At 40.0% G+C, this 26,680-nt stretch overlaps 2 protein-coding genes across 2 annotated transcripts in view; both read left to right on the top strand.

Moving 5' to 3' along the window:
• Positions 1-360: 360 nt before the first annotated feature.
• The window catches only part of LOC118240087 (Fc receptor-like protein 5), a 45,125-nt gene continuing 18,805 nt past the window's right edge, over positions 361-26,680 (top strand). The window contains exons 1-2 of the mRNA XM_035519713.1: positions 361-368; positions 4,032-4,301. The gene's annotated coding sequence lies outside the window, so the exon portion shown is untranslated. The remainder of the gene's footprint in view (positions 369-4,031; positions 4,302-26,680) is intronic.
• On the top strand, positions 4,983-9,864 carry LOC113568796 (Fc receptor-like protein 5). The gene is made up of 8 exons (XM_035519714.1): positions 4,983-5,827; positions 6,102-6,374; positions 7,009-7,278; positions 7,406-7,696; positions 8,066-8,344; positions 8,568-8,816; positions 9,004-9,105; positions 9,404-9,864. Exons 1-7 carry the CDS (start codon positions 5,809-5,811, stop codon positions 9,102-9,104), a joined length of 1,482 nt encoding a protein of 493 aa, XP_035375607.1. The 5' UTR covers positions 4,983-5,808; the 3' UTR covers position 9,105; positions 9,404-9,864.

Here is a 26,680-nt window from a genome sequence, read left to right as displayed (position 1 = left end):
CAGAAAAGAAGATGGAACTGCTCATGAGAAGAATTAAATACTTAGAATAGTGGCTTATTTTATGTCTGTCTTATATCTAGTCTGTCATAGACCATTTAATTTGCTTTCCAGTTCGCTGTAAAAGTCATACATTTATTTTTGCATCATTGGTAAAATTAGAATTAAATCTGTTTGGCCAACAGTACTAATTAGCCAACCTTAGGTTTCAACAAAACTATGTCTAGGACACACTAGGATTCACATTGACACCTGCAAAGTCAAGGAACCATCTATCTCAGCTCTGCATTCTTGGTGAAGCTCAGGCTCCCTGATTCGGTACAACCTTTGGTGCCGGGGTCGTCGGCAGTGCAGAGAAATTTCGGGACCAGGTATTTTCAGCTGACCACACACACCTAAACTTCGCTGACCCCCTTGAGCGGATAGATCGGCCAAATTGACAATTGTCCCTGGATGTTGATGTAAGAGCTATTTTTCCATTCATATGCTATCTCAGGGTGTCTATAGTGAGTTACATTTCCTAGAGATAATTCTGTCCAGTTGGTATTTTCTCTGCTCATTAGTCTATATAATAATAGGAACAGGACCCTCCTCCCTTTTAGACAAGTAGTGACACTAACTGCTAGCTGCTTTAGCTATTTGGGATGGGATAGACTAGTTTGTGAGGTCGCACCAAAGATAAAGAGTTCTCTGGCTTGTGCAAAAGTGCCCCCCTCTGATCTCAGTTCTTTCCTTTGTTGTTTTTATTACTTGATTAATTTCCTTCATCTCCTTTCTTTTCTCCCTCAGTTGTTATTCGTTAGGTATTCTGTACACCTGAGCCACATCTGCCATAGTCGCCTAACACACCTGTCTCACTACATCAATAATTTGTTTATTCATTAATCAATAATATTGCACGGGGAAGGTTTCCTCAAAGGAACCCAGTCTGGGTTCATTGCCCTGGATCAACACTGTGACTTTGGTCTAGTAGGTTATTGCGAGTATAGGATTGTCAGCATCCAAATTTCCAACCTCTCACACAGTGATTCTTCCTTAACGGTAAATGGGAAGTGTTTAAAGATTGGCGATTTCTATACGGATAGGGCAGGTTGTTTTTGGTCCTCCTCGTCAGGTGGATGTAGTCTGCATACAGGATGTCTGGATTCTCTGATTCCTCTTTGCCTGGGCAGTATTGCACTCCACCTCTCTGCTCTGAGCATGTTTGGTTTCCATGGTGACTGACAGTTTTGTGTAGTGCAGCTGCTGCAGGTTTAAAGAGGGGAGCTTCGGGTATCTTAAACTGTTAGCTACAGGCTAGTTGAGACAAAATATTTTGGTCTTTGGTTTGTAAATTAACTTTTTCCTTGTTCGTCAGTTCTGCTGTTGTATGCTTAAGTCCAGACTCCACATTCATCTTATAGTTGTCCTTTTTGTTTGATTTAATTTTTTGATTAAAAAACTCCACAGTACTCTTCGCATAGGGAGCGGTGAGCAGCGAAATACCGTAAAAACAGACATATATGCGTATTTTAATTTAAAGTGCTGATTTGTCACAGCTATTTGGCTTATTTTCCGTGGTTAATATTTGGAGATATTGTTATATCGCTTAATGTACATTAAATGTGTAGAATGTTTTTACATTGTGGAAATGTCTTTTTCTACCTTCCTCTCATTTTAACTTTCCTTGTACTCCAGGTCAAAGCACAGCTATCGCTATAGTGCATCTTTAAGTACTAATAATTGACCATTATTGACAAATGGAACAAAATTGGGCACAGTAAAATATTAAGATAGTAAGATTCTGACAGTCAATCTGCTTTCTATATCTTATATCTTATAGTAGTGAAAGTATACAGATACTGTCCACGGTATAAATCAGCAGGCAGAAACCAAGGTAATCCAAAGGGGCTGGGAACGAGGCGTAGTCCGGGAAGGAAGCAGAGGTCAGGCCAGGAGAACCAATAAGAATAAATACGATCGGCATGCGTAGATGAATACGATACTTCACAAGTCTGAGGGGACTGGGACGTGTGGAAGGGAAGTGCAACGAGGGCCAGGTGTAGCCCGTCAGTACTCAGGCGCTGATCTGGGCGGGAAAAGCTAGTGCGTTGGACCGATACGGTCAGTTACAGCAGTACAACATTTACATCATATGACAAAAAAGTAAAAAAACAAAACAAAACATAGTTCAAAAAAGGTAGTATAAATAGTATGGATTCTGTGTAATAAAGTGAGATGTAGCAGTAAAATACAGTATATCACAGCAATATAGCACATAAGTGGAAGAAAAAACAAGTTTTTAAACTAATTTTAAGTATTTCACAGGGTACCACACAATGCATAACTGATTCCTAAACAATAAGAACACCAACAACATAAATAAATAATAATTCATCAAAATGTGCCATTGACTATCAAATCCTTATAGTCTATGACACACCTACTCTTTATGGATGATTAGGAAAACTGTAGACACAGGACGCACAGACTCCGTCGACGTGGTGAAACATTTATTGACATTAAACACGAACGACAACGGTGGCACTCGCACGTAGTGACGACACTGAACTTGAACACACAGTTAAAAACTAACAACGGAGACTCTGAACATTAACATTACATGAACAATGACCACGCACTGGCGGAGGTTTAAATACAAACACTCGTCGTTAAACTCCGGGATCTCTGCCTCCCTCAGGGCAGTCCGGTACGCTCTTCGTAACGTGACGTTGCGCCTATAAACACACAAAAGGCGCTGTGCGCCATCTTAATCCTGAGTCTCACCTGTCCAGTCAATGTCCTCCGTCTTAAGAGTGTTCATTGCACAACACGTTGGACTCGCTGATGGAAAAACCTTCACATCTTAAAATTAACTAGCAACTTCCCACAGCTGCTTCCTCAACTCTCTTTGCCTCACCTAGTTTGAAAATGTTAGCTAGCTGCTAACTAGTATAGAGTCAGATTAATGTTAGTCATCTGACATGAGTAGATAGCTTGTAATAAAAATCGGTTTGGAGAAAAATGGTAATATCGATGAATGTCTAGATAGCGGGACATTTAGTTTATATAATGTCTTAAGTCTCAGCTGTCATACCTAGTTAGCATTATTAGTAATGTTAGCTATTAGCCAGACTAGTCAGACTATAAGATAGTTAGCACTCAACATAATGTTATAATGTCAAAATACAAAGAAATCACATTCCTGCTCCGTTATTCTTATTTACTGCAGACTATCTGCACTGAGCTGGAATTGTACAATGAAGAGAAATGTGTAGTATAGTGAGAGTGCAGGTGAGTCAGGAGTGTGTGCTGCTGTGTTTGTACAGAGCAAGCTAAAGGTGTGTTGGTCATGCAGACAGCTGAACAAGTGTTCAGAGTAGAGAGCGTCACTCTAAGATGTGACACATGAGGGGAAGAGGTCTGTGTATGGCAGTACTGCTGGTATAAAGAGGGTTCAGTTAGTGCTGTCAGTAGTGAACAGGTTTACAGTATCAGTCCTGTTGAAGTCCCACACAGGTAAATAAGACAACTGACTAAGCTCACTACGGTTTTTGGTTACTACACTGACTATACTGGAATAAACAGACAAAATCTCACCCAAACAAAATGGCAGCCACCCCCTACTACCAGTGTGTAAATACAGGACAATATATACGAGAGACATAGATCAACTAGCAACCAAACCAACAAGGGACAAAGCAAACCATAAGTCAAGGGGAGACATCAAAGTCATACACACAAATCCAAGCGATGGAGTATCAAAAAAGCAAACAAGTACCATCAACAACACTCTCTGCTCCAATCAGCCCTCAGCTAAGCTCTATTGCCCTTCCTCTTCCTTTCATGTGGTCCTCCAGCTTGCTGTAAAACCTGGTATGGATGATAACAGGGACACTGAAGAGTCAAAGGCAAAACCTGGAACACAGACACACACAGACCTAACAATAGACCTCATCACATGACTACAAGAGAAGTTGTTTAGTGTGTTTTCCATTAAGGTACATTAACCCTAAATGTCCTGAGAGTGAACTGCTGTTCTCTTCTTCCTGTAGCTCTACCCGGAGCTACACTGACTCTGCAGACTAAGTGGAGTCCTGTGTTCACTGGAGAGTCTGTCACTCTGAAGTGTGAAATAGAGTCTTACAGTAACTGGAGGTATCAGTGGTATAATGGCCGCAGTAAGACTGCAGTCCATCAGAATGAGACAAACACCTTCACCATCAGATCACCAGCAGACAAGGATCAGTACTGGTGTAGAGGACAGAGAGATCAAAGACCCACATCATCACAGGATAGCAATTCTGTGACTCTAACGGTGAAAGGTAAGTTTATTTTTTATATAGTTCTGTGAAATGTGTTCTTATATGATTGGTAAATCAGAAGCTACATAGTAAAAGAGTTAACATTTTGTAGTACATGTAACAATTAATATATATTAATGACTAATGATTGATGACTGTGGTGTCATTTTAAATAACTGGAATCAAGTGGATACTGCAAATGATCATTTATCACTGGAAAACTATTTGATTAAAAGATAGTAAGTATAATTAATGCTTGAACAAAAAGATGTTTGTTTTTTTTAAATCATGTATACTGTTGGACATAATGAGGAGTACTGAATACTTCGTGTTTGCAGTATGAACCACAGTGCCCCTACACCACTAATGATTAACTGTTAAACGAGTACAGTAGGGTAGTGTATTCCTCATGTTTGGAGTATAAACTGCATAGTTAGTACATCACTAATGATTAACTGTTTGACTTCTCTCTAAGCTTCTACTTCAGCACCTGCACCCTCGAGAGCAGGCCCAATCTGACATACTCAAATAAATCACTCGATAGCATTGAATATTCTTAAAATACAGTACATCTATCAACATAACATTTCTTAGAGCTAATATAAGTACCTGCTTAACGGGTTTCAGCCGTCTACAAGCAACCGTTCACCAGAAATCCCACAATGAATACGTTTTTTTTTTTTTTTGTTAATTTCCACAACATTCATGTCTGTACTTTTAAATGGCCTTTGAAAATATACTTCTGGTATAACTTTAGATTTTGTCATAGAAAATTAAATTACCATCAAAGAAACTGCGTGACATGTTTAAATAGTATATAGAATATTAAAGCTCTTTGTTTGCTTGCTCAAGTCTTTGTACAAAAACATCGCGTTCATTTCCCTCGTAACCTCACACAAAATACGCAAGCCTTTAGTTACCATAAAATGCACGATAGTCATGTAACAGTGTCCTGAACAGAAAGCTAAAACCCTATCTTGAATTCCGTGGTTGCTGTTGGGCCATAAAGAGCTATTTTTTTAGTGACCCTCGTTCACACCTATGAGTACCAAGGTGTTGGGGGGTCAGATTACTTCACAAGTGTTTTGCAGACAAACCCGGGTGCGTAGCAGCAGTTTCAACAAATGGTGCTCCCTTAGCTGAAAATGTAGATGGCTCACTTGCCTTGTATGGTCACCCACTGAGTGAGGGAGGGCAATGTGCACAACAATACAGCTCTGGTGTGCTCTAGCCACATGTGCTGTGCAGAGTGAACTGCTGTTCTCTTCTTCCTGTAGCTCTACCCAGAGCTACACTGACTCTGCAGACTAAGTGGAGTCCTGTGTTCACTGGAGAGTCTGTCACTCTGAAGTGTGAAATAGAGTCTTACAGTAACTGGAGGTATCAGTGGTATAAAGGCCGCAGTAAGACTGCAGTCCATCAGAATGAGACAAACACCTTCACCATCAGATCACCAGCAGACAAGGATCAGTACTGGTGTAGAGGACAGAGAGATCAAAGACCCACATCATCACAGAACAGTACCAAAATGAGTCTCTCTTTTGAAGGTAAATAATTACTATGGTAAAAACTCTGAAAATACCATTTTAATAGTATTTTATATGCTTAGACTATAAAACCATAGTGTCACTGCCATATTTAATGATTAAATATTTAAAAAAAAAAACAGATGGTGAGAAAATCTGATCAAAATCCCCATAAACATTTTCTAAATTTTTAACATATAGTTTAACAACTAAAACATTAGAATTTGCAGAGTTTAATATTCTAAAGTTAAATGTTGTCTCATTCACCGTATCATGTCTATTTATGTCATGATAGCCAAACCCACACCAGTTGTGCGTGTAAGTGCGCATTACATTGTGTTCTCTGGAGACACAGTTACTCTGAGCTGTGAGCTACAGTCTACTGGATGGCAGTTTCTCTGGTCCAAAGACTCAGAGGAGTTCAAGTCTGACAACAGCAGTGTAGAAGGTATTAAAACCATCCACCCTGTTCAGCTCTCTGATGGAGGACAGTACAGGTGTAGGGCACAGAGAGGGAACCCCCCCTACTACACAGGCTACAGTAACCCTGTCACGGTGACAGCCAGTGGTAAGTCATGGAGTAACAGACACTTTTCAGTTAAGTTATCACATGATTAGATTTACAGACTGTTTTTTTTAAGTTGGTGTTGTCACTGAACACATTCATGCTTTGCAATTCATATAGTCAAAATTATGTGCACTGAGCTGGAATTGTACAATGAAGAGAAATGTGTAGTATAGTGAGAGTGCAGGTGAGTCGAGTGTGTGCTGCTGTGTTTGTACAGAGCAAGCTAAAGGTGTGTTGGTCATGCAGACAGCTGAACAAGTGTTCAGAGTAGAGAGCGTCACTCTAAGATGTGACACATGAGGGGAAGAGGTCTGTGTATGGCAGTACTGCTGGTATAAAGAGGGTTCAGTTAGTGCTGTCAGTAGTGAACAGGTTTACAGTATCAGTCCTGTTGAAGAGTCCCACACAGGTAAATATACCTGTAGAGGAAGAGAGACAGGAGTCTCCCACTATTCCCAGACCAGTGATGCTGTTACACTAACTGTATCAGGATTGTGTGGTCATCTCTTCAGTATTCATAGACCTCAACATCACATGAATACAGACGAAAGCAGATGTTTAGTGTGTGTTTTTCATTAAGATCACTTTACTGTAAATGTCCTGAGAGTGAACTGCTGTTCTCTTCTTCCTGTAGCTCTACCCAGAGCTACACTGACTTTAGAGACTAACTGGAGTCCTGTGTTCACTGAAGAGTCTGTCACTCTGAAGTGTGAAATAGAGTCGTACAGTAACTGGAGGTATCAGTGGTATAAAGGCCGCAGTAAGACTGCAGTCCATCAGAATGAGACAAACACCTTCACCATCAGATCACCAGCAGAGAAGGATCAGTACTGGTGTAGAGGACAGAGAGATCAAAGACCCACATCATCACAGGACAGCAATTCTGTTACTCTAACAGTGAAAGGTAAGTTTATTATTTAAATAGTTCTGTTTATATATTTTTATGATTGGTAAATCAGAAGCTACACAGTAAAAGACCACGTTTAGAACATGCAGTACATGTAATTCTATTGATTTATTCTCTCTCCCAGATATTTCACCACAGGCAGTACTGAGTGTGTCTCCACAGATCTGGCTGACTGAAGGAGACTCAGTGAGTCTAAGCTGTGAGGTCAGAAACTCCTCTACAGGCTGGACATTCAGCTGGTACAGAGCTGTTCCCCATGTTGAGCTCCTCTCAGGCAGCAGCAGTGGAACTGGAGGCTCCTACACTCTCAGTCCTGCTGCTCTACATCACACAGGAGTTTATGTGTGCAGAGCAGAGAGAGGAGAACCAGCCTATCAGACACAGTACAGCAACACTCAGCCACTATGGATCACTGGTGAGGAACACACACACACACACACACACACACACACACACACACACACACACACACACACACACACACACACACACACTGTAGGCCTGGAGCATGCGTGTTTGTGACTGACAGACCAGACCAGTTATTTATTTATATATTCATTAATATGGTGTGTAAACTTTTCTGTTAAACACTTGCATTTCTAATACAGTTTAATTCAGCTGAGTTTGCAAACAAATTTGTCTAGTTCTCATTGAAGTAGCATTCTATGAATTATAAAGGTGCAAAACCAGTGATTTGTTAACATTCAATGATAAATGTGTTAATTAACCTTGAGCTAAGATAAGACAATCAAATGACCACATCTAACATCTTTCTGGGTCTAAGGTTTGTCCCCTGCAGTGTCTCTGATCATCAGTCCCAGCAGAACTCAACACTTTAGTGGTGACTCTCTCTCACTGAGCTGTGAGGGACAGAGTGACTCTACTGGATGGAGAGTGAGAAGATACACACACAGTGGGAATGTGTCAGATTGTTCATCAGACTGGGGATTAGATACAGGATCAACATGCACCATCAGATACCTCTACACAACACACACTGGAGTGTACTGGTGTCAGTCTGAATCTGGAGGGAACAGCAATCCTGTTAATATCACAGTGCACAGTGAGTCTACATGTAGTGCACTCACATTATGGACATCCATCACACAGTAGTTACAGTTTTAACTCTGGGATGATCTGAACATACTGCAGCAGTGTTGTCTGTTTTCTGCTGAGCTGATTCAGCTCTGTTAGAGCAGGTAAAACCCTGAACAGGTCTGTCCTGTGTGTTTATGTTGGAATGATTCTCACTGTACATGACTACTGTGATATCTTCTCTGTTCTAGATGGTAATGTGATTCTGGAGAGTGCAGTCCATCATCTGACTGAGGGAGATTCTCTCACGCTTCGTTGTTTGGATCGTAACACCAACACTTCATACCTCCAAGCCAGTTTCTATAAAGGTGGATCACATCTCTATAACCAGACTACAGGAGAAATGACCATTCATACTGTCTCACAGTCAGATGAGGGTCTCTACTCCTGTAAACACCCAGAGAGAGGAGAGTCACCACATAGCTGGGTCTCAGTCAGAGGTAAGATGTACTGTAGAAGTTCTGTAATAATCATACTGCAACATTAAACATTTTAGAAGTGGGTTTTATAGGAGGCACTGTAGTGTTAGAGAGGTGAGTGAAAAATGTGCATTTTATATGACCATGTGTTGTGAAAGTACCTCAGAGTAGTCTACTGTCGTGTGTGTGTGTGTATGTGTGTGTTCAGGAACCCCATTCTCCATCCTCAGACTGCTCAGTAGTCTAATGGCAGCCTCTCCATATCTGCTAGTGTCCATTGTGCTGGGGGTCAAATGCTACAGAGTATGAGGTAAGAGCTCCATCATTATTACAGCACCATTTTCATAATAAAAGCCCCAAGTCTAACATAACAATGCACAGCAGTAAGGCCTGTTATTTACAGTCAGTTTCCATAAATTGTCATTATAGCTGATGTTTCTAAAGGGCAAAGTAGCAAAACCCAGATGTGATAAGGCCTGGAGCTTCTGATGGCTCAGAACAACTGTGCTTGACAAATCTCTCACTACATTTATAACATGGAAGGAAAAACAAGTAACTTTGAATTCAATAAAGACTTTTATTCTATTTTATTGTTTCCTTCTTTACAGGTCACACTGGTAAAAATCAAAGGCACTGTGCATTCATAGAGTGAAAACCCAAAAGAGAAACTGAAAGTGGAACAATGTGTTTCTGTTTGTAATAATCTGTTTCAAATAGTATTGAGACTGAAATAGTTCATTGTGAGTAGCTGTTTGGATCTTAGCAGAAGAACAATATGTGTAAAGAAAATTGTAGGCAAGCGATAATATCAAAAGCTCATGTCAAGTGTATTTTAACTCCCTTTTTTTTGGTATATCATTTCAAATTACTTCTTTTATGTTTGCAATTATTTGTAAAAGCCACTCAAACTAGTCTTTTAGGGTTCCTTGAACTATGAATGTTTAAAAGTGAAAAATCTCCACACCTTGAAAACTCACCTTGAGTTTTCTAAACTTTGAAAGTTTAATTTTTATAATGTATTATTATTTTGTTAACATTAGGTATATATTTTTTCTTGTTATTATTTATTTTAAAAAGACATTTTAATGTTTTTTGCTTTAAAAAAACAGATTAAAAAAAGTATAATATAAATTTCTGTCTAAATTATCTGCCACATCATTACTCAGATGTCATTCTGAAATCCTTCATTTGTGCCGAGTTGCTTATATAGAGGAAATTCTCCACTTAGGAAGCACAAACACCACCACTGTGAGTGAGAAGATTTCCTTATTATTCAACTATTCTTTGATTGTGAAAGGGGAGCTGAACCATAAGCACTCTGCACGCACACACACACACACACACACACACACACACTACTGTTTATAAATCACTACAGTTTATATCTACTGTTTATACATCACTACAGTTTATATGCTTAGTTTATACCTACATTTATTCATAGTTTATTAGTGGCCTTTATGCTTAATTTATACTTACAGTTGTATTTAAAGGTTTGGGCATACTGGGCCAACAAGCTGGTTGTGTTTTTCATCTTTTCCCACATCAATAAAAAAAAGATTAAATTAAAATGTTGCATGGTGCCTTGCATTTCTTTCAAGTTAGAGGAAGGCATCAGCTCCAGCAGTTGATGTTAAAGAGAAAACTCCTGGTTATGGTAATTAATACAGCAAGGACCCTGGTTCAAGCCAATGAGAAAATGCCTCGTTAGGCTAATTAATACAGCAGTGACCCTGGTCCCAGCCAATGAGAAAACTCCTTTTAGGCTAATTAATACAGCAGTGACCCTGCTCCCTGTGACGCAGGTGGCACAGAGGAAGCAAGAGGTGGGGTAGTGAGGAAGTGCTCTTTATTATCAATAATGGAATCACCAATAGGAGCACTCACACAACAAAACAAAGTCATCTTCTCCGTGAGTGGTAGCGCTGGGGCGGGTAGGGGCAGGTAGACTCTCAGTCTGAGGTCGGCTAATGTGCAGTGCTATCATCTGGGGCCTGTGGATTTAAATAGGTGAAGTAGTCAATAAGGAACAGGTGAAGCTGATCAGTAGTGAGGGGATCGGGAGCAGTGTGTGTGTGTGTGTGTGGTAAGATCCCTAGCAGGAGTGGGCGTGTCCCTCCTGTTGGCTGTCCAACCGTGACAGTCCCAGCCAATGAGAAAATGCCTTGTTAGGCTAATTAATACAGCCATGACCCTGGTCCCAGCCAATGAGAAGATGCTTGGTTGGCTAATTAACACAGCAATGACCCTGGTCCCAGCCACTAGATTTACATTTACCTGATGTTTTTATCAAAAGCAACTTACAATCACAACTGAGTACAATTTGAGTAATTGAGGGTCTTGCTCAGGGGCCCAACAGTGATAACTTGGCAGTGGTGTGGCTTGAACCCACAATCTTCCAATTACAAGTCAATTACCTTAACCAGTGAGATACCACTGCCACTACAGTCCATAGCTAGATTTGGGAACGGCTAATAAGCATTTAGTTTCATCCAGGTATCAACCTTGCTGCTTATGTAAGAGGATCTGCCTTTCTTCATATAATCACAAAACAAATCTGTATCCCACTAACTTTGAGACTACTGACTAAAGACATCTTCCTCTCAGCACTAATTCAGGAGTGGATGGGAACTTCATGGAGTAAAGATCGACCTGCAACTGCCTCACTCTAACAACTGCTTGCTTCCACACTGAATCCATTCAGTTTTTCATTATCCTCTCAGCCCATAATCATTTTGGGCCTCCCCTGGCTTTTCAAACACAACCCCAGAATCTCTTGGTTCACTCACTGCTTGGAGTGACCACGGTTTTAGTACATGCATAGCTGTTCCTGTGAGAACCACCTCCATAGGAAGTTCCCTAACACCAGATCTTGACACATTAACTAAGGAATCCATTGATTTCACTGATGTCTTCAGCAAAAGCCATACCACTAAGTTACCCCCATCATAGATCTTACGATTGCACCTGCTACCTGACAGTCCCCTGCTTAAGAAATCTAAGGCTTACCCTCTATATATCATAGACACTGAAACTATGGAGAAATACACACAGTAGCCCTCACTCAATGTTTTATACACCCTTCCATGTCCCCTGTAGCTGCTGGATTTTTATGTAGAAAAGACAGATGATGGCCTCTGTCCCTGCATTGATTACAGGGCTCTCATGTGAGTCACTGTAACCTTTCCTTATAATCTGATTCTGTTCCCTTCAACCCAGGAAAATCTCCATCACACCACGGTGTTCACAAAATTAGATTTGAGAAATGCATGCAATCACATTCACATCAAACCAGATGAATGGAAGACTGTTTTTTCATTATGTCTAAAAGAGATTGGAGTACTGGAACACTGGTAGCACTGGCTGGAGGCCACTCGTCATCCCTTCCTGATATTAACAGACCATTAATATCTGGAGTATCTGAAAACCACTAATTGACTAAATCCAAGACAGGCTAGATGGTCATTATTTTTAACTCATTTTCAAATTTTTGTCACATACAGACCCAGCACTAAGAATGCTAAAGCAAATGCACCTTCACGTCACTATATAAAAAAGAAGAATGCTCCCCAACCAGAACCCATTGTACCTCCTTTCATCTGCATCTTGGCATCCGTTCGCTGGTATCTCCATGAAGACATTAAGCCACAACTGAATAAAGCTCCTCCTCAGGAAACCCCACCAGGAAAACCTTATGTCCTGGTCTCCTTGCAGGGACAGCTCCTCAACTGGGATCCCTCACTAGTTAGCACTGGTCAGCCAGGTAACTACCATACGTAACCCAGGTTAACCTCTGGCTTCTGCACATCACATAAATGTTCAGTGTTTTATGTGATGTGGACAATAAACTAACAGACATAGATATTCATCATTATTGCAGCTTTAAAACTATTCGGTTAATTAGACTGCAGTGTAAAATGAAGGTTTCCTGTACGTTTAACAGCTTTGCCCTTAAAAAACGATGCGAATGAAGTGAAGTGATTAAATTGTGTTTAGGTGAGAACTAACCTGTAGTAGTTACTAGCTTGCTATCTCGCCACCATTTTGTCAGTATTACAGATCATGTAACCTAACAGTTCATCACTAGCCACGAAATGTTCAGTGTTATTCGTACGAATTAAGCTGTTAATTGATAATGAATGATAATTGAGTTAATGGAGTTATTTTGAGCCCTCATGATACTATTATTACATATGGTCATGACAATAAAGCTCACTCAACTCAACTGAACTGAACTGTAATTGGTATGAAATAATAATAATAATAATAATAATAATAATAATAATAATAATAATAATAATAATACTTGGAAGAAGTGAAAGTGAAAAGAAAGGAAAATAAATAAAAAATAATAAGGGAAAACAATAATTAGTTAGATAACTTTAATAAACTGTGTAATATAGTCTGTTTGTGTGTGTGTGTGTATGTTTGGGTGATGCACTGCATTACACTAATCAGATCTGGATGTAAAACAGGCAAGACTGCCGTTTTCCATAACAGGTACACAATTATACTGAAGTTTCCATCGAAACATTGTTCAGACTGCGTCTTTGCATTATTGCCTGTTTTGGGCAATCATTCAACCTTATTTCCATTTTTGTATTTGCTTAGAAATAGAGGAAAGTTTTACAATGATTTGAGAAAGTCTACAGTACCCCCTCCTTCAGTTTTTTAAAAGCACATCCTAGAATGACTAATAGAACGATTAAGGAGACTACAGCACATGCGAACCATGTATCTGCGTCCTCTAACTTTCTCATAGGTTTTGTGTTTTCATATTGCTCATCTCTTAACTTAGTTGCATCTTATTCAGCTGCTTTTGCACCTCTATGTTCATCTCTTTCTCTGTCTCGTCTCTCTTCCTCTCCACCTGCTCTCTGGTGTACTGCACAACCTTCTGGCAAATCTCTTTGGTAGATTTATATCCGAGACTCTCATACAGCGTTTTATTAATCTTTTCAAATAACTCGGTGACTTGATTGTAGTTTCCCCTTTCAGTGTTGTTGAAAACATGATATCTACCTTCGCACATCTCTACAAGCTTCGTAAGTTCACTACTTTCATTGATTAATTCTCTGCAGGTTTTTCCCTAAGCTGATCTCCACCAGTGAACAGGATCATGGTGAAACATTCGGTGAACATTCCTGTCTTCCTCTGTGTATGTCCCTAGTCTGATCACCAAAAGGAACACATGGGGACAACAAGCAACACTGGAGATACAGTCATATGGACTCTTGCCTGTCGGAACTGTTGTCAGCCATGTGTCACTGCGCCCTGGAGTGTCAATCACAATGATTCTCCTTCCTTCCATGACTTTGGTTGTGCAGCCACAATTGATATTTTCTGGTCCTTAAAACACAGAAAACCAATCTGAGCGCTAGAAGAACGATGCCAGAGGAAAGTGGTTACCCAGGTTATCTAGTTTTGACAAAAGGGCAAGTGTTCCCCACACCAGAGGCAATAGATGGGAGCAGAGTTTACTTGGAGTGAGGACTGGCTTTTAAGAAATATAGAGCATTCTTGAAATTCAAGCCCTCATGGCACTTGTTTTCAATGGGGGTTTTTTGTACATTTTCCATGTGCATGCTCTAAAAGATATGATTGTCACAATCACAAACTTAGAGTCTATAAGATAATGATGATGAATTTATGGGTAGCGATATTTCATGGAATGATACACAATCAGATTCATATTCACACAACAGATATGTGCAGTAAAATATTCAATAAAGCAGTTTATTTCATAGTTTGTATTATACAACATATTAATTCATACATTTTCCCTATAATTGTCATGGTCATTTAAACTAGAGTTGAAAGACAACATTAACTTTGCAGACAGATCAACACCGAGGACTGTTTCTATGAATGTATATTACCAATAACAGTTGGGAGGGATACTAGTGGTTACTTCTGTGCCTTGGTTATTGTGCTGAATTGTGTGTCTGTGTTTGTATGTGGAAGTGAGGTAAAATGTATTGAAGTGGAGCTACTGTTTGTGAACTATGTTTTTAATTTTATCTATGTAATTTATGTGTCATCTACAGACTTGTTATGCTGGGGCTATTTGCAATTCTTCCTTTAGCTTTTTGTTCTAAGGGCATGGCTTAAAAGAGAGGCTGTTCATTTTTCAGAAGATTTGTTAAATGAGCCGTTTCCATGGAAGCAGCCTCGACTTTCACCCACTGACCACTACATAAGCCAGATCTACTCCAATCTACAAACAAAAAGCTTCAATGGTCAGATCTTTAATTTTCTTAAGTGCTCTGAACCAAACCGACACTATTGTGTTAAACAGCAAATCCCTTGATATCTCAGAGGTCTCTGTCAAACTGCTTTCTGAACAGCAGGAAATAGTGTTAGAACATGAGCTCTCTGCCCTCCCCCAATTTCACCAGAAACTGCAGGATCCACCAGAACTAACTACATCATATGTAAAACAGCTAACTTAGCCTGCAAAACAACTTTCCTTCAAACTTGAGTAGTGTGCAGAATATGTTTGTGCACATTCTAGAGTCTCTTTCTCTGGAACAGTTGGCATTGGCACTGAGTTGGACATAAATATCAAATCAGCCTCTATTTTTAACGGAAACATCTCTCAGACCTTACTCGTGTGGTTAGATATTTTGTTTCAGTGCACAGTAACATCAACCTAACACTTTACTCTGTAACATTAAAATTATTGAGTATATGTGTATAGTAGAGAGTGTGTATGCTGTATATGTATATGAGCTTTGCTCATCAAAGTTGGGAAATGCCTTACGTGCCTTAGAGCTTGGTCCAAAATTTGTCACCATTGTCCTGAATATTACAAACACAGTCTTGAATAATATTTAAACCCTACAAATCCTTCTGTAGCCTGCCTCATGTTTTATCAAGTAAAAGGATTCAATTTTATTTCATTGCAACCAGAAAAAATTACAAATATAAATATTATTCAAGGTAATAATTTAAACATAAAGCTCTTGCAGGCTGTTTTTATATGTTTGCCCTTCAGAATTTACCTTTATAGCATTTAGCTGACACTTTGTATCCAAAGCAACTTACAACTACGACTGAACACAACTTGAGCAATTGAGGCTCAGGGACCCAACAGTAGCAATTTGGCAGTTATGGGGCTTGAACCAGCAACCTTCCAATTATAAATCAAGTACCTTAACCACTGAGCTACCACTGCCCATAGAGCTTAATGATATTCTATGCTCGTATCATGAGGGACGGACCTTTCAGAGTACCTGGAAGTAGGCTACACTGTAACAGTATGTGAAGGAGTGCAGGGCTGGTGAGGGGGTGTTACAGTATGACACAGTAGAAGACAGCACCGCACTAGTATGACACAGAAAACAACACTGCTCTAGTATTACTAGAAGTCAACACTGCACTAATATGACACAGAAAACAACACTGCTCTAGTATTACTAGAAGTCAACACTGCACTAATATGACACAGAAAACAACACTGCTCTAGTATTACTAGAAGTCAACACAGCACTACTATGACACAATAGAAGACTTCCAGTGCTCACTTTCAGCAGCATCCACTGCCTGCAAGATGTCAGGGCTTTTTATTAGTGTTTGCAAACCTGCCTCCTGTAGCCTGTATTCTTTTCAAACAATGATAGGATGCTGCTTACTGGAGTTTACTATAGATGTTGCAGTGGCAATAATGGTGATATAAATTAATCACTGACTACAGCAAGAATCAGCTGCCTTAGGACCTCTCAAGACAAAGGTTCCTTTACACTCCACATCAAGCAGCTATGTAACTAACTGAGAGTGATTCAAGAATTATTTGCAATACTGACCTTATGAAGCAATGCTAAAGATTACATTCACATTTATACAGATTACATTTATAGTGTTCTGCAGACATTCTTAGTCAGAGTTGCATACATATATTACATACATAAGATAAAATAAGATATGAAAATAAATACATAAATGAAAAAATACACAACACCAAGTCTCTCCAGTTCATTTATCCCCTGACAAAAAGTCACATGTACCCATGTCCCATAATCATTTACATGACCATCAGTTACTCACTGCACATCAGCATGTGTGCACAGCCAAAAACCTTTATTTTTAGAAACCTTTTAAAGTGGACATGTAAGATGCACCATTTTGAAGTTAATTAAGTGAAATCACTTTGACCTCCAGGAGGTCTTCTCAGTACTATTCTCAGTGCTCTCATACAACCAGTAAAGCACGATGATTCTTCTCGCACTGCACTGCATCAGACTATGTAGTTCATAACTGACCTTTCATTTTATCACTTCAATTAAAATATCAGATATATTAGTCATCTTATATCTAACATGCTCATCCTGAATAATTAAATCTGTAATGTATTAGGACTCATAAATATGAGAGTACATTGCATAACTTAGACATCAGGACAGCAGTTTTGCACCTGCACCAAATTGTACTAAATCATATATTTGCTTTGACCCAAACTAGATGATTGTCTAACCTTGTCATGGCATCATGAGTTCTTTAACGATGGCAGAACCCTTTGGAATATTACTTTAGAATCAAGTATAATCTACAAGATGAATGACATGGGAAAACTGGAAAATTGCCAGGATTAAACTAAAGTATCTACTCATTGCATTTGTGTATCGTGATCCTGGTACGATTTTCTCCAGAGTCAAGGAACTGATGAATGTTGGAAATTATCGAAATACATAGAACAGAATTATAGACCATGAGTAGAAAAGATCACCATGATGGTATCCTTTATACTATTGATGTTACGTCATGTATTAGTTAATTTAAGTAAATATATTCACCGACTTCGAAGTTAAAGTTTTTCTATTTAGCTAGCCCTGAGAATAAGAATAGTCGTCGATCAAAATGTTTCATATACTCTATGGCACAGCGGTCATATTACATATTGAGCAATAATCATCAGAATAAAGACATTGACAATATCCTTTCCTAGATAGCTCGCAAAAGAATAGTTACGATAGCTTGTGGATAATACGTACTGATTGTTTGTTAAAATGTATGTTTTATCTAGACCTGAAATTAATTACGACGCTAAGCCCCACCGAGTTAAATCATACAACGCACGATAAAGTATTTTAACCATTAGCTAAATAAATAGCTAAATACACGTCAGCCTTTCTAGTAACTTATACTAATATAAGGTATAGCATGAATTCGTTAAGCATTACTGAATTGCTTACCTGTTGATAAAAAAAGGATAACGGTTGATCCATGTCCATGTTCGTTCGGACGACTTGGCAACGTTTAAGATGTATCGCTTACAATTACGGCTGTGAAGTAAAGGAGTGAAGTACCGAAAACACGGCTTTAAGAAAAAGTCGGTGGGGAAAGAAATGGTTTTCGGATAAAAGTTGTAAATTACGTCCCTCCCCCAACACCACTCTCAATTGTGGAATGCACTGAAAGTGGTAAGAGTGTGATAACGGACAAAAACCTTGTGTGATTATTTATAGAGTAACCACATTGGTTAGAGATCAGAGAAAAAATAAATTAATTAAAACTTAGTGATGTTTGCTTATTGCTTATTGCCCTGTTTGAGTACATCTGGCAAATAAGATGTGAAGAGGTGAGAGAGGTTGTCTCTCTCTCTCTCTCTGTCTGTCTCTGTCTGAGTGTGTGTGAGAGAGAGACAGTCAGTGACCTCTGACTGCAGTGTGTCAGAGAGGACACCGAACAGACAGACAAAGTGGAGAAAAATTGGTGTAGTATGAGACTAAAAACTTTAATTTTCTTTAATCACATTATTTCACTATTAAAGAATGATTTCAATGATTCCTACTCAAACATCGGCGGTACAACTAAACTTAAATGAGCGGGTACGATATATACATATATCAAATCAAGCAATAAATCATTTGACGGTTCGTAAATACCGTTACCGCAAAGAAATGCGTTAGCCTTGGATTACGCGCACTTAGTCCAGCTTCAGTGCACCAGTGGTGGAATGTTGTGTTGAGGACAGAATCTTCCCCAACCCACCAGTAGCTCACACGGGGAACTCTTATATATATGACCGACACAAAGCTCCATCATCAGATGTACACCTGAGCTGATGAGACATAACCGACTCAAAGCTCCATCATCAGATCTACACATGAGCTAATGAGACATAACCGACTCAAAACTCCATCATCAGATGTACACCTGAGCTGATGAGACATAATGGACTCAAAGCTCTATCATCAGATCCACACATGAGCTGATGAGACCCATATCCCACCAGCATGAGCCCAGGCCCTATCCTGTGTCCATAGGGACCATAACATGAACCATTAACATTATGTGACCGTTAGATGAAGCCACGTGCACCCAAGGAACTGTGTCCTATGGTGATGTCTGTGTGGTTGTGAAGACCCCAGTTACTGTTACCATTGCCAGTATCGTTGGTCCCAATTCCTTCCTACTTACTGTTTAGTGTTTTGATTATTGTCAGTGATTCTCAGACATTGTGTAGTGTTGTCTGACTCCTCAGTGGACAGTCCAGACTGCCAATAGAGTTCACTGTAGTGTTAAACACAGTGTACCCTAAATGTAGAGAGTAACCGATGTACACTACACACTGGTGAAAGGACCAGAGTGCACAGCGCTGTCCTACGGCAGGTGTTAGTGGTAGGATTGTTGTTCATAGGACTGGCGGTATAACAGACATGGTCAGCACTGCTGTTTCAGGTGAGCCAAAAACTAACAGTGACAGAATATTAATCTAACATGAACCAAAATGCATGAAGCTCATGTTCAAGAAATAAGCATTACAGTATTTCTCTCAATAGTTTTTATTGATGAAATGAGAACTTTGACGTAGCTGTAGTGCTAGGTATTATTAAAGTTACGATAAAATACATTTGAAAGTGTAAAACAGGCACAATGATGTACTTGTGTCGTTTAAATTCTGTCTGTTGTCTCCCTTCTAAGTACTCTGTGTAGTGTTTTATACTGAACTGTCTCTGTAGTGATTAATGACTGAGTAAACGAGAACACCATTCAGACACAGCCAGTGTTTTGTAGGTTAGCGCGTGTTTCGGGTGTAACCAATCATACTGTTTGCTGCTCCTGATTGGCTGGCTCCTGCTCACCACATCCTATTAAAGATGTGTGTCACTGGTCTGTAGTCTGCTGGCTGGATGCTGGGTTAAAATGTGGTTTGTCATTTTGGCTTGTGGTAAATGTGCCTGACCCATTTATCTGTTTGAAATTTACGTTTTGCTTTACCCCTTTTGGATTACATTAGCTGATTGTTAGTGATGAGCAGATAAAGTCCCGTGAAGCTTTTGAGGCTTCTTCTTGATCTTGCGATGCTGCCTTGTCAGGTCCTCGACGGTGTCCAGGAGCTTCAGGTAGCGCTGCTCCAGCTTGGAGATGTCAGCAGTCCCATGTAGTGTGTGAGGCTCGTTGGGCGTCTTTCGGCAGATGTGGTGGAGCAGTTGTAGTAGTAGCTGGCTGTTTCGCTAGCTGAGTTTGTCCCTTTCTGCCTGTAGGTCACGTGGAGGATTCATCTGCTCCGCCTACATCTGTTCTGCCATGGTTTGCTCCACCTCCGGCTGGTCTGCTGTGGTTTGCTCCACCTCCAGCTGTCCTGCTGTGGTTTGCAGAGGCCCTTCCTCTACCTCCTCTTCCTCAACATTGACTCCACTCTTTCCTTCCTCCTCTAGCAGGGTGGTGGTGATGGTGGAGGTGGGCATTTCTGTTCTAGCCATTCCATCGTCGCCCGTAGCAACCACCAGCCCCTCCCCACCAGCCCGTCGGTCCGTGGTCTCTACTGGAGTCTCCACGGTAACATCTACTTTGTCCTCTGCTGTGGAATGTCTCATGTTCTCCCCCTCGGGTGTGTGGGGTTTTGAGTTTCAGGTGCTGCTCTCTCCTGGGCGCTGAGGTCTTCTGCTGCCTGTCACATGTGCAGACTCACTGTTCAGGAAGGAAATGAACTTCCACCTCAGAGCTTCACCAGAGAAATTAATTTGCAAGTGAATCTTGCTGTTAAGAAATAGAATTACTGTTAAAAAATACTGATAAATTATTGTTAGTATAGTTTTAGCATTGGTCTAACACAGGTAGATTTATATATACATATACAGTAGGTGTATTCCTTTATACTGTCAAGTTTCAAGTTTCAAGTTTGGTTTATTTGTCACATATATAGTCATACACAGTGTAACTCGCAGTGAAATGGTTTGAGAGTGCTCTGTCCAAACTGAGGAGAAAAAACAGGGGTGTATAGTGAAGGATCTATCTATCTATCTATCTATCTATCTATCTATCTATCTATCTATCTATCTATCTATCTATCTATCTATCTATCTATCTATCTATCTATCTATATATATATATACAAAATATATTAACAATGTATGTACAATATATGTGTAGCATGTTTATATACACAATGTACAATGTATATATGGATATGTATAAGTGTATGTACACAATGTACAGTTCCAGCTTACAATTGAATATTTACAGTTACATGGTGGTGGTGGTCCCCACAGTTTATCAGTTTCCCTGATTCAGGGCCCGAATGGCCTGTGGGAAGAAGCTCCTCTTCAGTCTCTCTGTGTTGGTCATCAGGGAGCGAAAGCGCTTCCCTGACCTCAACAGAGAGAAGAGTCTATTGTTGGGATGGGTGGGGTCCTTCACAATCCTTCTGGCCTTGGTCTGGCACCACTTGTAGTAGATGCTCTGCAGGTCAGGAAGTTCCGTATGAGTGATGCGCTCTGCTGAATGCACCACCCTTTGGAGTGCTTGTCTGTCCTGCTTGGTGCATTCATACATATATACATACATGTACATTATATATATATATATATATATATATATATATATATATATATATATCTCACACCCCCCCCCACACACACATACATATACACGCATACTTACATATGCACATGTACATTGTTACGGAAAGACAGATGTGTGTGTGTGTGTGTGTGTGTGTGTGTTCCAGGATCACTGCCAGGAGTTCCTTGTTTGAGACGCCTCCTATTTAATGGCCCCTCCCACCAGAGAAAAGAGGAAGAGAAGACAGATTTGTTGGTTTGGCATTTGTTGGTTTGGCAGGTTTGTGGTGGCAATTTTGTATGACTTTTGTGTATGACCTCGTTTTCCCCATTTTTGGACCTCGTCCCTGCTATTTCAGTAGCTGTTGTATATATACATATAGATATTGTATAGAGTGTGTAAACATTGGTTTGTTTGGTACTTTGGTGCTGGATACTGGTGGTAGGGAGTGACTACTATTTTTGTTGGGTGTGGGCTTTGCCTCTGTTTATGTTTCAGGTAGTTAGGATAGTATATTGTATGTTGCCTTTGTTTGTTAGGTTTATCTAGTGTGTACTTTTCTTTGCTTAGTGTGGGTAATAACCTCTATAAAATACACCAAAAGGAGACTTCCATTTGTGCTTCAGTTTTTTATTGTTATTTATTTTTCACAACTTACATTCCATTAGCCGTTTACATTTCTTTTTCTTTGTTATGGCCTCACAGCCTAGATGGGGTGGTAACAAATTGTATATTAAATTGTAGGTAAACAAACGCATATTTTCTTGTCCACAGTTATTTACTCCTCTGTCATCACTGTATTGCTGGAGTCTCTGTGTTCTGTATGGAGCTGATCACCACCAGCCATGTAGCACTTCTAACATCTAACATCACGCAGCATTCACTCCGTTCACCTCTCTCTCTCTCTCTCTCTCTCTCTCTCTCTCTCTCTCTCTCTCTCTCTCTCTCTCTCTCTCTCTGTTTTTGTCAGAATCTCTCTCTTCCTCTCCATTCATCCCTTTCTCTCCCTATCTCTCAGTCTTACTGCTGCTGTTCTCTATCCACAAGCATGCACTCTTGTGAGTGGGTAGGCTGTGAGTGTCTCCCAGAGTGTGACTGTGTTCTGCTGAGCCACAGATGGAGGGGAGCAGGATGTGAGACGTGTTGGAGGGAGAGAGTGAGAGTGAGGTTAGCAGGAGCTGCATCTGCTGCCTTGTTCCACAGTATTGGGGAGGTTACGGAGTATAGTTGTGAAAACTATGGGACATCCAATCAGAATGCATAAAATTCCAGAATACCAGATTATCTTCCAGACTGAATTATTTCCTGTTTATTTGGTGGTACAGAGGTTGAGTGAGCTGGAATATCCACTTTGTTTTCTATGTGTAGAGTTGCATCGGCAGAGGAACTAGAACAAAGACATAAACCCATAACCCTTCACAAACCTGGAATTAACAATGCCTAGAATTACAGTAAACTTGTAATTACATAAATTGTACATCTACTCACTTGTTCAATGGACACAGACAAACATTATCTAATTTGAACACAGTCGAGTCCACTGTTCTACCAGGAACTAAATCAAGTTGAAACGTAAAGGACTAATTCCTACATCCTGTATATTTGTCATGTGACTACCACGACCAATCAGAACAATGTCCTTTTTAACACAGCTTAAAGTGTTGAACCGACTGATTCTGAAGATGGCCCCGGCATAGCCCTGAAAGGACAACCATCAGCCATGTTTCTCTCAGGTCCTGGAGGCCTCCAGTACTGTACTGGGAACTGAACTGGACAGAAACAACTTGAGAATGCCCTCAATGACTGCAGTCTGACAGCAGGAGCTAAAAACATTTTGTGTTCATCTCAGTGGCATCTGAATTGTTCCTGAATTTACCAGTAGTCCTTTCATGTTCTAAATCAGAATGTCCCTCTTTAGCAGTGTTGTTATGAATCTGGTTCACACACACTCAGTGTGAGTGCTGTTATGAACCTGGTCCACACACACTCAGTGTATGTGCTGTTATAAACCAGGTACACACACATTTAGCATGAGTGCTGTTATAAATCTGGTCCACACACTCAGTGTGAGTGCTGTTATAAACCTGGTCCACACACACTCAGTGTGAGTGTTGTTATGAACCTGGTCCACACACACTCAGTGCGAGTGTTGTTATGAACCTGGTCCACACACACTCAGTGTAATTGCCTGGGTTGGTGTCCTGCTGATATGCTGGTGGCCTTGTGTTGGGCCAGTTTTGTGGTCCACACACTGAAAGCAATACTTGTTCTGAGAGTTCCTCCCGTTTGGTTGCAGGGCTGAGTTGCATGGCTTATCCGAATTGACTGTGTTTGGAGAGAGTTTTGCACAGCCGTTACTGTTAGCTTCAACCATAACAGACTCTTCTGAAACAAGCCACACACACAGGATGTGTCGACGGCACTTGTAGATCTGAGGGTGACTGGACCAGTAGTCAGACCAGTGTAGAGAAATGGTGTTCACTATAATTGTCTGATTAAAACATCTCTTCACCACAGAGATACCAGTCTGTCTAATCTAAACCACTCGGGTCAAACTCTGCCCACACACAACCAGACTAATTGGCATTCATGGCATTTCTATATGTTTGTACTTGTTTGGGGTTGACCTGATCTTGACCAGCTGGTTGTTAGATTGTTTCACTACTACTCTCCCTGTTCTTCAGCTCTTACAGGTTACTCATCTGTTTCTCCACCTCTGCACTGTGGTTAGTCTTTTGTCACCTTTTTCTCTCTCTCTCTCTCTCTCTCTCTCTCTCTCTCTCTCTCTCTCTCAATAACAGATCTTTTACTGGCATTTATTTAATAGCCTCAAAGTACATTAAAGACATTTTTTGTGTAAAAATGTTTGTTTATTATAATTAATTTTTTCACTTTATTCAAAGAAAAGAAAATGTACTTTTAAGAGTCATGAAATGTTGCCCGTTCACGCATGCCTGTCCATCTGCATAAACTGTTGAGGATCACACTAACGTGTCAAACCTCGTGAAGTTAATCCATGCATGTCTGTTACTACCTTCCCCAGTTCAAATGTGTGGTGATTTGTTTTAGGTTTTTTTCAAGTGTAATTGTTTTAGCTGTTTGTCATGTTACAGGTTACTGTAGGTGCGCCCAAATTACCATTTACTAATACTAACTAGTTTGAGTGTGTAGTACGTAGTGTAATTAAAGTAATTACGTTTGCACTGGTGTCCCATAATGCAATGCAAAACGTTAAAGGAGAAGCTACTCGCGTCTCGAAAATTTTGAAAAAGAAACTTGAAAAAAGATCAATGACGACAGTTGCAGGCGAATGGTCTAGAAATGTCAGTACAGCCTGGATTTCTTTATTTAAAACAGTAAAATAATTAATAAACATAACAAATGGGGACTATTTTAGTAAGCAATCTGTTTGAAATGCATGTTACTTAGTAGTGTTTGGCCTTCGTAGGTAAGATAGGTATCCAGTTAGCCATCTGACGCAGCTAAATGTCATTTATCCCGATTAGTAATCTGACCGGATCTCTGTCGAGCCCAACAGCCTTTCATTCTGGTCTTGCTGTTTTCCTTAAACGCAGCTGTGTTGTAAATGTTTTGCGACTCAGTCCCACAGAGGGGGTGTATTCCGTAACGATATTAACGTCAGTGTATACCATGTGAAATATCACTGTTTACTGTTGCTAAATTTGTTAAGGCTGCGGTTTAATTCACAGAAAAACAACTGACTAAAAAAATGGAACCTACAGGTTAGTAAATAAAGCAGCACACTTCCAAGGGACTGTGTCATCGTACAGTGAAACGTATCGATAATTTCCATTTTTTATCAAAGAAAATCTCTTAACAAGTTGTCTCTTACAATTACGTATGTTGGCATAGCAACTTCATCACTTCCTGTTAGTACGAAACGAAGTACTACGTTAATATTTTGTGTACTATCTCATCAAACCCATACTATTAAGATGAATATATAGTGTATATACCTTATAGTATTAGTGTGTAGTACACAATTAGGATGCAGAGTGTGTCTGACTGTGTATGTGCGTGTGCGAGAGAAAGAATAAAAGCCTTCATGTGTCAGCCCTGCAGACAGCAGTAACTGACCTAACGCTGCTGTTCACCACGACATCATCTCAGTACAAACACTGGTACAGTAATAATGAAGTGTGCTATACTAGTCAGCCCAACCACATTATTTATTGCTTCTGTTTTGTATTTGTTTTTAATTATTTTCCAATGTTGTAAACTGGTGTTTGTACGGGGCATAGTTACCTTCACGCAGGGAACACACTGCACAGTTTGTAGTGTAAGAAACTTTTTTTACTCAAGTAAAGCTGTGATGATTCATTTTTGTGTGTTTGATTTAAACTGTTTTAACATTTGCTTGGTGATATGAGCTCATGTAATGAGAAATATTCTGCAGAGTTTTTTCTCGCCAGCCTTTAGGTTAAAACCACAGTTTCCTGTGAAAGAAGCACCTTTTCTCTCTCTCTTTCAGTTGAAGTGGAACATATCGTCGCCCACGAGCTGCCCCTTACCCACACCACCCCCACTCACCACATCCTCTCATTAAACATAAGACTGAGGACAAGGTAGAAGTTCACCACTTGACATCTTTTCACATCTCCCGTCATTTCACACGAAGCTGAAGTCATGAGTGCTCTTGCTCGAGCTCTTGTTCTGGTTGCACACCTTCAGTTGAGCGCATTGGGTCAAATTAAGGGTCACATGTGTCTATGAAGCAGTTAAGTCTGTGGTAAGTGACTGACATGTTTATTAAAACACTGACTTAGTAGCCAACTATCATGTGATATGATAATTAACGGCATGAGGCATAGTACCTTTTCCTCGCTGGGAGACTGTCCTAATGAATCTGTTTCTGCATTAGTCTATAAACCTAATAATATCTGTACTAATACCTGGTAATTACAATAGCAGTTTGTTTCATTTATTGAAATGTTTTAATCGTCTAGCATTTTCTCACACAGGTTTGGGTTTGTTTGAAATACCCCATAAATTAGACAGTCGGAGCCCAAGTTTTTGTGGCCTACAGTTCCATAATCAGTCATCAATACAGCGTTGACCCACACTTTTATACGCCACTA

Source organism: Electrophorus electricus, chromosome 19 (assembly GCF_013358815.1).
Source record: "Electrophorus electricus isolate fEleEle1 chromosome 19, fEleEle1.pri, whole genome shotgun sequence".
Taxonomy (NCBI): Eukaryota; Metazoa; Chordata; class Actinopteri; order Gymnotiformes; family Gymnotidae; genus Electrophorus; species Electrophorus electricus.
Note: the sequence above shows the minus strand (reverse complement) of the source record. Positions and strands in the feature narration are given on the sequence as shown.